Raw genomic sequence first — 13,352 nt, 5'->3', positions numbered from 1 at the left:
GATCATCCTTCCACCCTCTTGGAGCTTTATATAGAGGGATTATTTTGGATAAGTCCTAGGCATGATTTATGTGTTGGCATTGCCCGTTTCTTTAGCTATAGACAAGTTTTTCGTAGACATGATTAGATTACTTTGTTAGCTATAAACTTCCAATATTTATCTACCACGTAGATTAAAATAGACCGCAAACAAGTATTAGAGTTCTTATCATCATGTCAAACAAACATTTTGTTTTTAATGCCAACTAGGATTTATAAGGTTTTTGAAAATTGCCAATTAAATATTTACCCATTTATGATTATCATTTGTAAAGGTGAGCAATCAGTTAATAATCGACTGAATCAATTAAATTAAAATTGAATAAATTGAACCTTTTTTTTTAGACAAACCAAATAGGCTAAACATTACCATATAAATTGAATAAATAGAAATGATAAGGAAATTGATTAATTGTTACTAAATTAATCAATCTTTTTTATCAATAGACTGATGTGCAACATCAATTGACTGCTATTAGACAATGAGGTTAGAAATCATGATTTTAGGAATTTTTTAAATGCCAATCTAGCAACATCAGCTAATTGTTTTATAATATTACAATTGACTAATATTGGTTTGATTTAATTAGTTTAATCAATTTTTGAATTTTAAAATCGAGACCAAATCGAATAAACCAACATAATCAAGATTTTTTAATTTTTCTTTTGAAATTTTGAATTAACAAAATCAAACCTCTAAACTATCGATTCAGTCTATTAATATAGTTTAATTGATCTTTGACTCACCCCTAACCATATGTGACTGTTAATTGGACTGGTTTGTAAAATTTATATGAGACTCTTAACCATCTTCAATTATTATTTTTTCCTTTTCTATTTTTGCTATAATACTTATATTATTCCATATGCCTTTTTTAATTATGAATATTTAAATAACTTAAATTAATGTAAATTTATCGTTATCAACATAAATATATTAAAATTTATGTCAAGTACTTCGACTTCTAATTTTGTTACTACTATCCTTTTGAAGTTATCTTAAACAAGCCAATCATTTTCTTCATTTTTAACTAAACAATTTATGTACTAGTTATTTAGTGTCTTATTTGCCAAAGTAAAAATGATACCGAAGTATTAAATCTCTTTTGCGATGCAAATTATTATATTATGTATAACCATTTGTCTACCTCATTAATTATTATCATATTGAGGTTAACTTATAGCTAATAGTCAAGTGGCTAAGGATGAGAGGAGTTTTTTCCCCAAGAATATGCATCCGTTAGAAATTGATCTCTACTCTATTGTAATAAATTTATTACCTTTTAGCTAACTAAGTACCCCATGAGAACGACATTAGCAATACAATCTATTACTATATACATCTAGATAAATTCCCTCTCACACAATTAAGTGTGAGAGTTGCACCCATGAGTGTTATGTGGGATATCACCATTTTTTAACTTTGTAATTATATATAGAGCCTTTTTTTTCTTATATGTGTAATTTATTTTTCAAACAAGATTAAATAGTTAATTTTAAACAACATGATCTTTAAAAGAATATTATAAAGAGATTGTTTGAGATTTTAATTAGTGAGACAATCATTGTTGTTTCCGGTAAATTCCGGAGTATGCAAACTGATCGTCGAGGCTAGTGTTCGACACTATCTCCGTAAACGATATTGCTCCGCTACGGTGCTTAACGGATTGTTGCAATTCGTTCCCAAGATACAACGACGACAATCGTCTCGGAATCGTAGCACTCCGACTTCCGAGACCAGCGAACCTTCTCGTAGGCTTCTTGGACTCTTGAATGCACAAGATGAGTGAGTGAATACTTGAGGAAGAGAAGATTAAGTTGAGTGATATGATTCCAATCTGGAGGGTTCTATTTATACAGAAGGAAGAGGCTTTAGGGAGGGGTGTGACCTTTGGGTGGATTAATCTGGGCCGTCCGGACTGAAGAGTTATAACCCTTCACATAGCCCCTTTAATCTCATCCATCAGATCTAAGAGTTGTGACCCTCAGATCTATCAGCCATCGGATCTGGATCCATTGATCCGATGCTTCAGATCATGTCTCATCCCAAGCCGTCAGATCGTGACTCATTGTGATCCAACGCTCTAGATCGCATCACAAGCGATCCACCATACTTCTTTGATCAACGTTGATCAACGGCTGCCATCCGTTCGCCCAACCAACTGTCCAGTCATCTCCCTTTGCCCACGAGGATGCCACATAGGCACTGCCATGTCAGGTACTAGCCTGACACGTCACCCGAGTGCCATGTAGGCACTGCAATGTCACCTGGAGCATAAATTTAAGCTCCTCAATGCTCCTCGCGAAGTGCAAAGTGCGCCTACAAAGCGCCCATTGCGCACGTGCGCACGTGGCGGGTGGCGGGCTCACAGGTGCGAGCACCTGCTCGCCCCTGAGCAGAGAGTACCTGGTACTTTTCTGAGTTAACTCCAATAACTCAACATCATTAATAAGTAAGGAATGCACATCGGAAATTTCCGATGTGGGACTATTCTCCCTTGCATTTCCTTAATGAATAACCAACGTTATTTTGGGCCGACTTTGAACATTAATTTCTCATTCACCCTTAATCGGTTTTGAGCAAATTAATAGTCTAAATCTATCTACGCGAAACGTAGATTTCAATTTTGAAGTCAATTACGACTTTCAACAATTGATGGCTTCCGATTTTTCCTCCTCAAAATCGTATTGGTCCATTTAGGCCCCAATATCCAACAATCCCCCACATGAATGGAAATTAATGTAATGCGTGTATGCATGCTGACACTTTACAAGAGTCCAATCGATAAGTCACTGCATCGGGAGAGGTAGCTTGTGGCTTTGAACCTTCCGTAGTGGAATGCTATCGAGTATACTAGGCTGCGCAGTGAACGTGATGTCTTGAACTGCTCAGCTGTTTGTGTATACTAAGACAATAACACCCACACAGAGACCTATCTCACCTACTTTAGGTTCTCATGGTTGGTTCCGTTTTGGCCATGGACACCATCTTGGATTCATGAGTGTTTCATTGAAGCGGCCTGTCTTCACACTCACATAGGTGACACTTCTATCAAGAGTATCCTACCATACTCCACCTTATAAGGTATAGAAGTCACTAAAAGCATAAGCTTAACCTCACTACATGAGGTAGGACAGCACAAATTCATCCTAGGATTGGGATAGAGATAAACTATCTCCTGTGCTGAACCACAACTTCTGAAACTTTGTTGTCCCATTGAACCAAGATCTTGGGATCTCCAGTCAACAAGGTTGGGTTTCCACTTCAGTCGTTTTCAGTTGTAGATTTTTAATCCCATTCCTCTTGATGAGCAGTATACTTGATCTCGACTCAACCCTTTCGTAAGAGGATCTGCCAAATTATCTTTGGACTTAACATAGTCGATTGCAATCACTCCATTCGAGATCAACTGCCTAATGGTATTATGTCTACGACATATATGTCTTGACTTCCCATTATACATACTACTCTGTGCCCTTCCAATCGCCGATTGACTATCACAGTGGATCAGTACGGCAGGTACAGGTTTTTCCCAGCTCGGAATATCTTCCAAGAAGTTCTGCAGCCATTCAGCTTCCTCAGCTGCTTTGTCTAGTGCTATAAACTCGGATTCCATAGTTGACCGAGCAATGCACGTCTGCTTAGTGGATTTCCAAGATACTGCTCCCCCACCGATCGTGAATACATATCCACTAGTGGATTTGGAGTCTTTTGTATCTGATATCCAATTAGCATCACAATATCCCTCCAACACAGTGGGATATTTTCCATAATGTAATCCATAGTTCATAGTATATTTCAAATATCTAAGAACTCGCATCAATGCCTTCCAATGGGCGTCGTTTGGATTACTAGTGAAACGACTCAGCTTGTTGACCGTACAGGCAATATCCGGACGTGTGCAGTTTGTAAGATACATCAAACTGCCTATTATCCGAGAGTATTCCAACTGCGATATGGTCTCACCATGGTTTTTCGCTAAGTGTTGACTTAGATCCATAGGTGTTTTACTGTAGAAAGATCGTACGCATTGAATCTTTCAATACTGATTCTACATAATGGGATTGTGTTAGAACTATCCCCTCTGATGTCCTGAGAATTTTAATTCCCAATATAACATCTGCTTGACCCATATCTTTCATATCGAAATTTTTGGTCAACATTTTCTTTGTAGTCATGATTACATCATGATTACTGCCCATTATTAGCATGTCGTCTACGTACAGACAGACGATTATATAGCCTTTGGGTGTGTCTTTGACATAAATGCATTTGTCACATTCATTTATTCTGAATTCGTTTGACAGCATTACTTTGTCAAATTTTTCGTGCCATTGTTTAGGCGCTTGCTTAAGTCCGTATAACGACTTAACAAGTCGACACACCTTTTTCTCATTTCTTGGAGCTATGAACCCTTCGGGTTGCTCCATATAAATTTCTTCTTCCAACTCACCATTTAAGAACGCAGTCTTAACATCCATTTGATGTATTTCAAGGTCATACAGTGCTGCAATGGCTATTAGCACTCGTATGGACGTAATCCTTGTCACTGGTGAGTAGGTGTCGAAGTAATTAAGGCCTTCCTCTTGCTTGTACCCTTTGGCTACAAGTTTGGCCTTATACTTGTCAATTGATCCATCAGCTTTATACTTACGTTTTAGTATCCACTTACAACCTAATGGTTTATTACCAGAAGGAAGGTCTACTAATTCCCAAGTATGATTATTCATGATAGACTCAATCTCACTATTGACAGCTTCTTTCCACATTGGAGCATCGGGACTAGAGAGAGTCTCACTTAATGTTCTTGGTTCCATTTCTGACATGAAAGTCATGTAATCTGGCCCGAACGATTTCTCAACTCTAGCCCGTTTGCTACGACGTGGCTCTTTGTTTTGATCGTCAATAGTTCTTTTATAACAGCTAAGTTCGGTAACGACATTCTCGTTTGAACTTCCGTTGTTATCATTTTCAACATTTCCCTTCTTATTTGGGAATACGTTTTCAAAGAATATTGCATTCTGAGATTCTATGGTTGTTCCCACATGAATATCAGGAATGTCTGATTTGTGAACTAGGAAACGATATGCACTACTATTATGGGCATATCCGACAAATACTGCATCGAACGTTTTAGGTCCGATCTTTACTTGCTTTGGTTTAGATACTTCGACCTTTGCCAAGCACCCCCACACTTTCAGGTATTTGTACGATGGCTTGCGGCCTTTTCATAGTTCGTATGGAGTTTTATCACTTTTCTTATGAGGGATTTTGTTGAGAATGTGATTTGCCGATAATATTGCTTCCCCCCACAAGTTTTGAGGTAAGCCTAAATTTATCAACAAGGCATTCATCATCTCTTTTAGTGTTCGATTTTTACATTCAGCAACACCATTCGATTGAGGTGAGTAAGGCGCCGTTGTTTGATGGATAATGCCAGAATCTGAATAAAATTCATCAAACGGTGCACCATATTCTCCACCTCTATTACTACAAATTATTTTAATTCGTTTGTCAAGTTGATTTTCAACTTCTGTTTTATAGGTTCTGAACGCCTCTAAGGCTTCGTCTTTACTTCTTAAAAGAAAGACATAATAGAACATCGTGCAGTCATCGATAAAAGTAATGAAATACTTTTTACCTCCTCTAGTTTGCACAAATTTCAAGTTACATAGATCACTATGTATTAACTCTAGAGGAGTCGTTGACCTTTCCACTGAATGAAAAGGTAGTTTCGTCATTTTTGCTTCCACGCACACTTCACATTTGTGTGTTCCGTCAACATTGACGTTTGGTAATAAATTTAATTTGACGAGACGTTTAAGAGTATTATTATGCACATGTCCGAGTCGATCATGCCACAAATTAAAACACTCAACAACATAGCTGGAAGCATTTATTTTATTACCATCAATATTTCGGAGTACAGGCATTACAACCATTTTGAATAGACCCTTTTCTAGGTACCCCTTTCCTACGAAGATATTATTCTTCGTAAGTACAAAGTTGTCTGACTGGAACACTAGCCTAAATCCGACCTTAACTAGTGCCGCTCCAGAAACTAGGTTCTTACTGATGTCGGGAACATGGAGTACATCAATGAGTGTTAGCTCCTTTCCGGACGTCATCTTCAGAACAACTTTTTCGAGTCCGACAATTGGCGACGTCGTGGAATTACCCATATAGAGCTTCCTGCCATTTATCGGAGTATACTTGGAGAACATCGCCTTATCGGAACAGATATGACGAGTTGCTCCAGTATCAATGAACCACTGCTTCGGGTTGGTATCCACCAAGTTGGCTTCAAATACAACCGCAGTGAGATCCAAGTCCTCAAGAGAGGTTGCGACGTGGTTCGCAGCATCCTTTGGCCCCTTGGTTGGTTTCTTCGGGCGTCTGCAGTCCTTGGACAGGTGTCCTACCTTTCCACAGTTGTAGCAGGATCCCTTGAACTTCTTCGCTTGTGCCTTCTTCTTGAACTGTTTCGGCTTTTTAGCGTTCGGCTCGACCAGGTTGGACATATCGTCTATAGTCCGCTTGGTTCCTCTGCAGTCGGATAACTTTCGATTATCCTCCTCTATTCGTAGCCTCAGGATCAGGTCTTGCAGCCCTATCTCCTTTTGCTTGTGCTTTAGGTAATTCTTGAAATCCTTCCATGACGGAGGGAGCTTCTCAATTACCGCAGCAACTGCGAATGACTCGTTCAGCTTCATTCCTTCGGCGTCCAGATCATGCAGTATTAATTGCATATCTTGGACTTGAGATGAGACGCTCTTTGAGTCCACCATCTTGAAATCCAGAAACCGGCCGACGATGAATTTCTTCAATCCGGCATTTTCGGTCTTGTATTTCTTCTCAAGCGATTCCCACAAAGATTTCGCTGTCTCCAATGAACAATACACGTTATACAACGTGTTGTCCAAGGCGTTGAGAATGTAGTTGTGACACAGAAAATCTCCGTGCGTCCACGTATCGCAAGTAGCCTTGCTACCGTCCGTAGCGACTGGCGGGTCTTCACGCAAAAACCGTACAAGGTTTAGCGTTGTTAAGTAGAACAGCATCTTCTGCTGCCATCTTTTGAAGTCGGCTCGGTGAATTTCTCCGGTTTCTGGGAATGGATTGGGATGGAATAACCGGTATTTAATGGCGTCTTGGTATGAATGTTCGTATCCAATCTCAGGTGGAATATCGTTTCTGTTGTTGTTGAATTGAATTCTGTACATTCTTGTTAAATATGTTACACTTGCTGTTAAGCATCCATTTAGCGGATTGTTGCAATTCGTTCCCAAGATACAACGACGACAATCGTCTCGGAATCGTAGCACTCCGACTTCCGAGACCAGCGAACCTTCTCGTAGGCTTCTTGGACTCTTGAATGCACAAGATGAGTGAGTGAATACTTGAGGAAGAGAAGATTAAGTTGAGTGATATGATTCCAATCTGGAGGGTTCTATTTATACAGAAGGAAGAGGCTTTAGGGAGGGGTGTGACCTTTGGGTGGATTAATCTGGGCCGTCTGGACTGAAGAGTTATAACCCTTCACATAGCCCCTTTAATCTCATCCATCAGATCTAAGAGTTGTGACCCTCAGATCTATCAGCCATCGGATCTAGATCCATTGATCCGATGCTTCAGATCATGTCTCATCCCAAGCCGTCAGATCGTGACTCATTGTGATCCAACGCTCTAGATCGCATCACAAGCGAAGTGCAAAGTGCGCCTACAAAGCGCCCATTGCACACGTGCGCACGTGGCGGGTGGCGGGCTCACAGGTGCGAGCACCTGCTCGCCCCTGAGCAGAGAGTACCTGGTACTTTTCTGAGTTAACTCCAATAACTCAACATCATTAATAAGTAAGGAATGCACATCGGAAATTTCCGATGTGGGACTATTCTCCCTTGCATTTCCTTAATGAATAACCAACGTTATTTTCGGCCGACTTTGAACATTAATTTCTCATTCACCCTTAATCGGTTTTGAGCAAATTAATAGTCTAAATCTATCTACGCGAAACGTAGATTTCAATTTTGAAGTCAATTACGACTTTCAACAATTGATGGCTTCCGATTTTTCCTCCTCAAAATCGTATTGGTCCATTTAGACCCCAATATCCACTACATAGCTCTGAGCTCGATATGCACTACATAAATTCACTGCACCTAAACTCATTTCCCCAATAATATAGAGCCTTTATATTTAGTGTAGGAATTTAATTATTTCCTCTATTCTCATTATATCTCACACATCTTTTTCTTCACTTTGCACTTGTGTTCTCAATCTCCACTTTCTTTTAACCACTCGGTTCATAGTCTTGAGAAGATTACCTTATGTTGGTCATGTTGTTAGTTTGTTCATGCTTAGAAATGCTCGGCAACTGATTGGAGATGAGTTGTAATGTTGCGTCATTTTTCTATTCATGTATTAATTCATGTCATTGTTGTTATTGTCATATGCAATTTTTTATTCAAGGATGTTTATTTTAATATTAGGCGACATTAATTTTACGCTGTGTCAACAAGGGGTTTTAGATTTATATGAATAAAATTAAGACTCTAGTACTATTTTAGTGATTTGAATTGTCCTTTTGTGTGTTATCTTGTGGTTGTGATGTAGCTATTGATATTGTAACAAGTCAGGAGCTTGTTCCTTGTATAGGAACGAAGCCTAAGATGTTGATCACTAAAAAAAAAAAAATAAGATTCCACTGCGAACAAATTATCAAGCCCTTGTCCTCAAAAAGGTAGATGCATTATCTTAGTGGCCCCTTAGTATCAGCTCTATAGATATGGAGGGAGGTAAATGCAGGTAGCCATAGGCGCATGGTAGGATAAACCCCAAGTCGTCAGCTCCTAAAAATTGATCCCTGACTATTACACCAGAAATATCATGCGCTCACCGTCTGTGCTACACGCTAAGAGCAACCCTTCCTACATGCTAGGAGCAACCCTTCCTCCTCAAGACTTTAAAGGAAGTGCATTGACTTGTCTAAGTCAATGACGTATCTTTAACTTGCTAAGTTATATATATATATATAGATATCCTGAGCGACTTACCCTAAGCGATGGTTGAAGACATTCAACGTGGATGGTCTGATGCGGCTAAAATTGATTTTCTTATTTCTCTCTCTCTCATCTGCATGCATTTTTTTCTCTCTCATATATACACAAACCAGCACCAACACGTTGGTACTGATTTATTGAAACCATCACTAACTTTGCTGTTGATTTTCAACATTGGTGTTGATTTATTAAAACCAGCACCAATGACGATGTTGATCTTTAAAGAACAACACTAGCTGGTGCTGGTTTTGAAACTAACATTTAGTGTTGATTTTTATATTTCAGCACCACGTTGGTGCTGCTTTTTAAAGATTAACACCAATGTGCTGGTGGTGGTTTGCGCAAATCAGCTTCAATAGTAGTGTTGGTTTGCATAAATTAATACCAATATAAGACCAGCACCAACAGTGGTGCTAATTTGTAGTGGTACTAATTTGCACAAACCAACACTACGTTGGTGCGGATTTTTAAAGATCAGTACCAACATGCTAGTGATGATTTGTGCAAACCAACACTGTTAACGCAAACCAACACCAATATAAGACTAGCACCACAGTTCATGCTAATTTGCGTAAATCAGCACCATGTTGGTACTGATTTTTAAAGATCAACACCAATGTACTAGTGTTAATTTGCACAAATCAACACCACTGTTGGTGTTGGTTTGCGCAAACCAACACCAATATAAGATCAACACCACTATTGGTGCTAATTTGTGTAAATCAACACCATGTTGGTAGTGATTTTTAAAGATCAGCACCACATTGGTGGTGATTTTTAAGATCAACACCAAACCAGCACCTGCATGTTAGCGTTGGTCTAATATTGATATTGATTTGTGCAAACCAGCACTAACAGTGGTGCTAGTTTGTGCAAACTAGCACCGGCACGTTGGTGCATCAACATGCAGTGGTCTTAAACGAGTATGATGCTGAATTGGTTTCAAAACCCAGGATAACTGGTACTGATTCTTTAAAGAGATAATTCACTTTATTTAGTCTAAACCCTAAATTCTTAAAAGATAATTAACATTAAGTGCTTGGGATTGGCTAATAAATGAATATATATATATATATATATATATATATATATATATATATATATATATATATATATATATATATATATATATATATATATATATATATATATATATATATATATATATATATAAAATTAATTAATGATTGGCTGTATATGATATGTAGGTGTATTGAATAAGTATTGGCCATGTCACAAGGCATTGAGTCGACTTGATGCTCAAGCCGCCCATGAAGACTAATCAGAAGGATTAAACTAACCCCCCAAGAAGAGAGAAGGGGTAAGGGGATAATCCCTTAAGCCATGGTTGGACAAAAACCAATAAATACACCTAGGTTTATATTATTAGCGGATGTCTTATTGATGGACCCAGGGTCAAACCCAAAAGTGACATAATAATTGGGACTACATGTAATGTTCTCTAGTCTGATGACATTTTGTGAAACATGATAGACCATTATATAGACGAACCTCACAATATCAACCTTAAAGAGACTCAATTTAAATCAACAACTTTGATTGATAATGCCTTACAAACTGGTTCAGCATGAAACCCAATATAAATTGAGATTAAACATCATAATAGTGAATTAAATCTTCTAAAGAACAAAGAGTGCAATTGACTAGTAAGATGAACTCAATCAACTACCAACAGAGTAGCTCAACTCTGACTAGAGGACTCAACATCCTAATGAAAGAAGAAAAGTAAACTAATAAAAGAAGCTCTCGGGTGTGCACTGCCAGGTACAGGAACGCTCATCCATCAAGTCCTACTGTCTCCTCATTACCTGTATCATAAAGATCTAGTGAGTCTAAAGACACAGTAAGTTCAACCTTTTTAAATAAATAGCATTCGTCGCATTTACAAAAAAAAATCTTGATAATTACCATGTTAAATAATGATAGAGAGTAACTTCTGACATTAGTTTCATGAACCTCCAAATTTTTCCATAGATTTACCTTCAATATTTAACCTTCGTTGTCTTTTATTTTATTTGTAAGACATGTAAATTACAAGAATGCAGGTCATCGAATGTATTTACTTTATACCTTAACCTATGATCATTTGGCCAAATATTTACCCTAGTACTAGGTTGGTAAGGTTCACCGGAGCCTTCTTAAGCCGGATCCCCTAACCCCTCTACTTCGGTAAGGTTCACTGGGCCCTTCTTAAGCCGGATGCCCTAGCCCCTCTGTCTCGATAAGGTTCATCGGACCCTTCTTAAGTCGGATCCCCTAACCCCTTTATTTTGGTAAGATTCACCGGATCTTTCTTAAACCGGATTCCTCTACCCATCACATAATTTCATACTGATTACATTATTAAACTAAACATGTTTAGAAAGCTGTCAAAAACTAAGTCATTGTATCGACCTTTTAACAATTTCAACCACTCGGAAACATATTAGGATTCATCGAGCCAGGACCTCAGCCTACTGAGAAAAAAAAGTTAATACTATTTTGAATAAAATGGCCAAGCCGAAACCTAGCAGTATATCTAGCTAAACCAACTAGTAACGATATAAATTTTAGACAACATATAATGCACCGAAATAACAAAAGATGTATGAAGACGGTAAGTTTAGTGTTGTTTCAAAGCTTGATATTGCATGACTATACTACTAGACCAGTTATGAAAGTGCAATTGTATTAATAACCTTTTTGAACCACCAAATTTTTGTAGACCAGCAATTAATATAAAACAACGCAATAACCTGTTGAGCTACAAAATTCTGCATGCAACAACTAATATAAAATAATGCAATCAGATTAATAATTCTTCCTATTTGATCAAATAAGGCAAGTCAAGATGTACCACGTTCAAAAGAATTAAAGAGCAAAGCAATTGTATGTCAATTTAACTCCCTCATACTTAATCTATCTCGTTATACTATGTACTATGAATGCTTTCGCATTTATAATCCATGTAGCACAAGAGAAAAATAGAAATGTAGCGAAAAGCGAATATAATCCATGTAGTGCAATAAAATCTGAATAGAAAACCTTACGATATAAATTTAAATATTATACTACGATCCATATGGTGCAGTAAATATCAAAAATCATCAAAAGAGAACTTGCCTTGGTGTTTTTGTGTATGGGAGATGACTAGCGAGAAGTAGGGAAAGACGACCTTAAACATTCCAATGGAGTTCTTCCTCTATCCCCTTCGAAGTTGCTAGGGTTTGGATGGGGGTGGTCAGCAACTACCAAGGTGAGGGGCGCAGAAGTAAAATATGTATTTAAAAGGATAAACCAGGTCGGATTGCTAGCCAATCAGGTCGGATTCGTTAACTTATTTATACATTAATTACTTACACGTATTAATACTTTAATTACCCTTTCTTTTTTTTTTTCAGGTGCTACAATCAATGAATTTCATCTTCGAAATTTTAAACTTACCAAAAAACTCTGGGTAATGGTCCCTTATGTTCGACTCGATCTCCCAAGTACAAGTAGCCTCCTCGTCGGGGTGATTCAACCATTTTACTTTGACCATCTTGATCGTCCTCCTTCGCAGCTTCCTCTCTTGTATGTCTAAAATCTGCTCCGACTTCTCCTCATAGGCTAGACCCAGTGTAAGTTGCAACGATGCATAGTTCAAGACGTGCGAAGGATTTGACATGTACTTTCTCAGCATCGATACATGAAACACATTGTGCACCCCTGCAAGATTCAGTGATAAGGCCACCCTGTATGCCAATGTTCCCACCCTATCTATGATCTCAAAAGGTCCAATGAATCTGGGACTAAGTTTACCCTTCATCCCAAACCGCATAACACCCTTTATGGGTGCTATCTTTATGAAGACATGGTCACCAACCATAAACTCGAGATCCCTTCTTCTCTTGTCAGCATAACTTTTCTATTGGCTCTGTGCCGCCTTCATCCTGTCTCAGATTTTGACTACTAAATCTGTCGTGTGCCAAACAATTTCAGGTCCAATCTCAGTCCTTTCTCCGACTTTATCCCAATGAATAGGTGATATGCATTTCCTTCCATAGAGTGCCTCATAAGGAGCCATTCTATAGTCGACTAATAACTATTATTATAAGTAAACTCCACCAGAGGTAGCTTCTGTTCCCAACTCCCCGGGAAGTCAATCACACAAGCTCGTAGCAAGTCCTCTAAAATATGTATCACTCGTTCTGACTGTCCATCTGTCTGAGGATGAAAAACTGTACTAAACGATAAATTGGTTCCCATAGCAGC

At 38.2% G+C, this 13,352-nt stretch overlaps 1 protein-coding gene across 1 annotated transcript; it reads right to left on the bottom strand.

Moving 5' to 3' along the window:
• Nucleotides 1-10,895: 10,895 nt before the first annotated feature.
• Nucleotides 10,896-12,966, bottom strand: LOC121972907. The gene is made up of 2 exons (XM_042524523.1): nt 12,543-12,966; nt 10,896-10,927 (listed from the first exon to the last, which is right to left on the bottom strand). The coding sequence occupies exons 1-2, from the start codon at nt 12,964-12,966 to the stop codon at nt 10,896-10,898; spliced, it is 456 nt and encodes a 151-aa protein (XP_042380457.1).
• Between the last annotated feature and the right edge of the window lie 386 nt (nt 12,967-13,352).

This window comes from Zingiber officinale, chromosome 4A, assembly GCF_018446385.1.
Source record: "Zingiber officinale cultivar Zhangliang chromosome 4A, Zo_v1.1, whole genome shotgun sequence".
NCBI classification, from domain to species: domain Eukaryota; kingdom Viridiplantae; phylum Streptophyta; class Magnoliopsida; order Zingiberales; family Zingiberaceae; genus Zingiber; species Zingiber officinale.
The sequence above is the reverse complement of the archived record's forward strand: the minus strand, read 5'-3'. Positions and strand labels throughout refer to the sequence as shown.

Bases quoted from the DNA above. Each gene is read 5' to 3' on its own strand.
- LOC121972907 (XM_042524523.1), bottom strand. From the start codon at position 12,966: ATGGTTGGTGACCATGTCTTCATAAAGATAGCACCCATAAAGGGTGTT. The intron at 10,928-12,542 runs GTAAGTTTAAAA...TTTATGATACAG, and splicing joins CCATTACCCAGAGTTTTTTG to GTAATGAGGAGACAGTAGGA.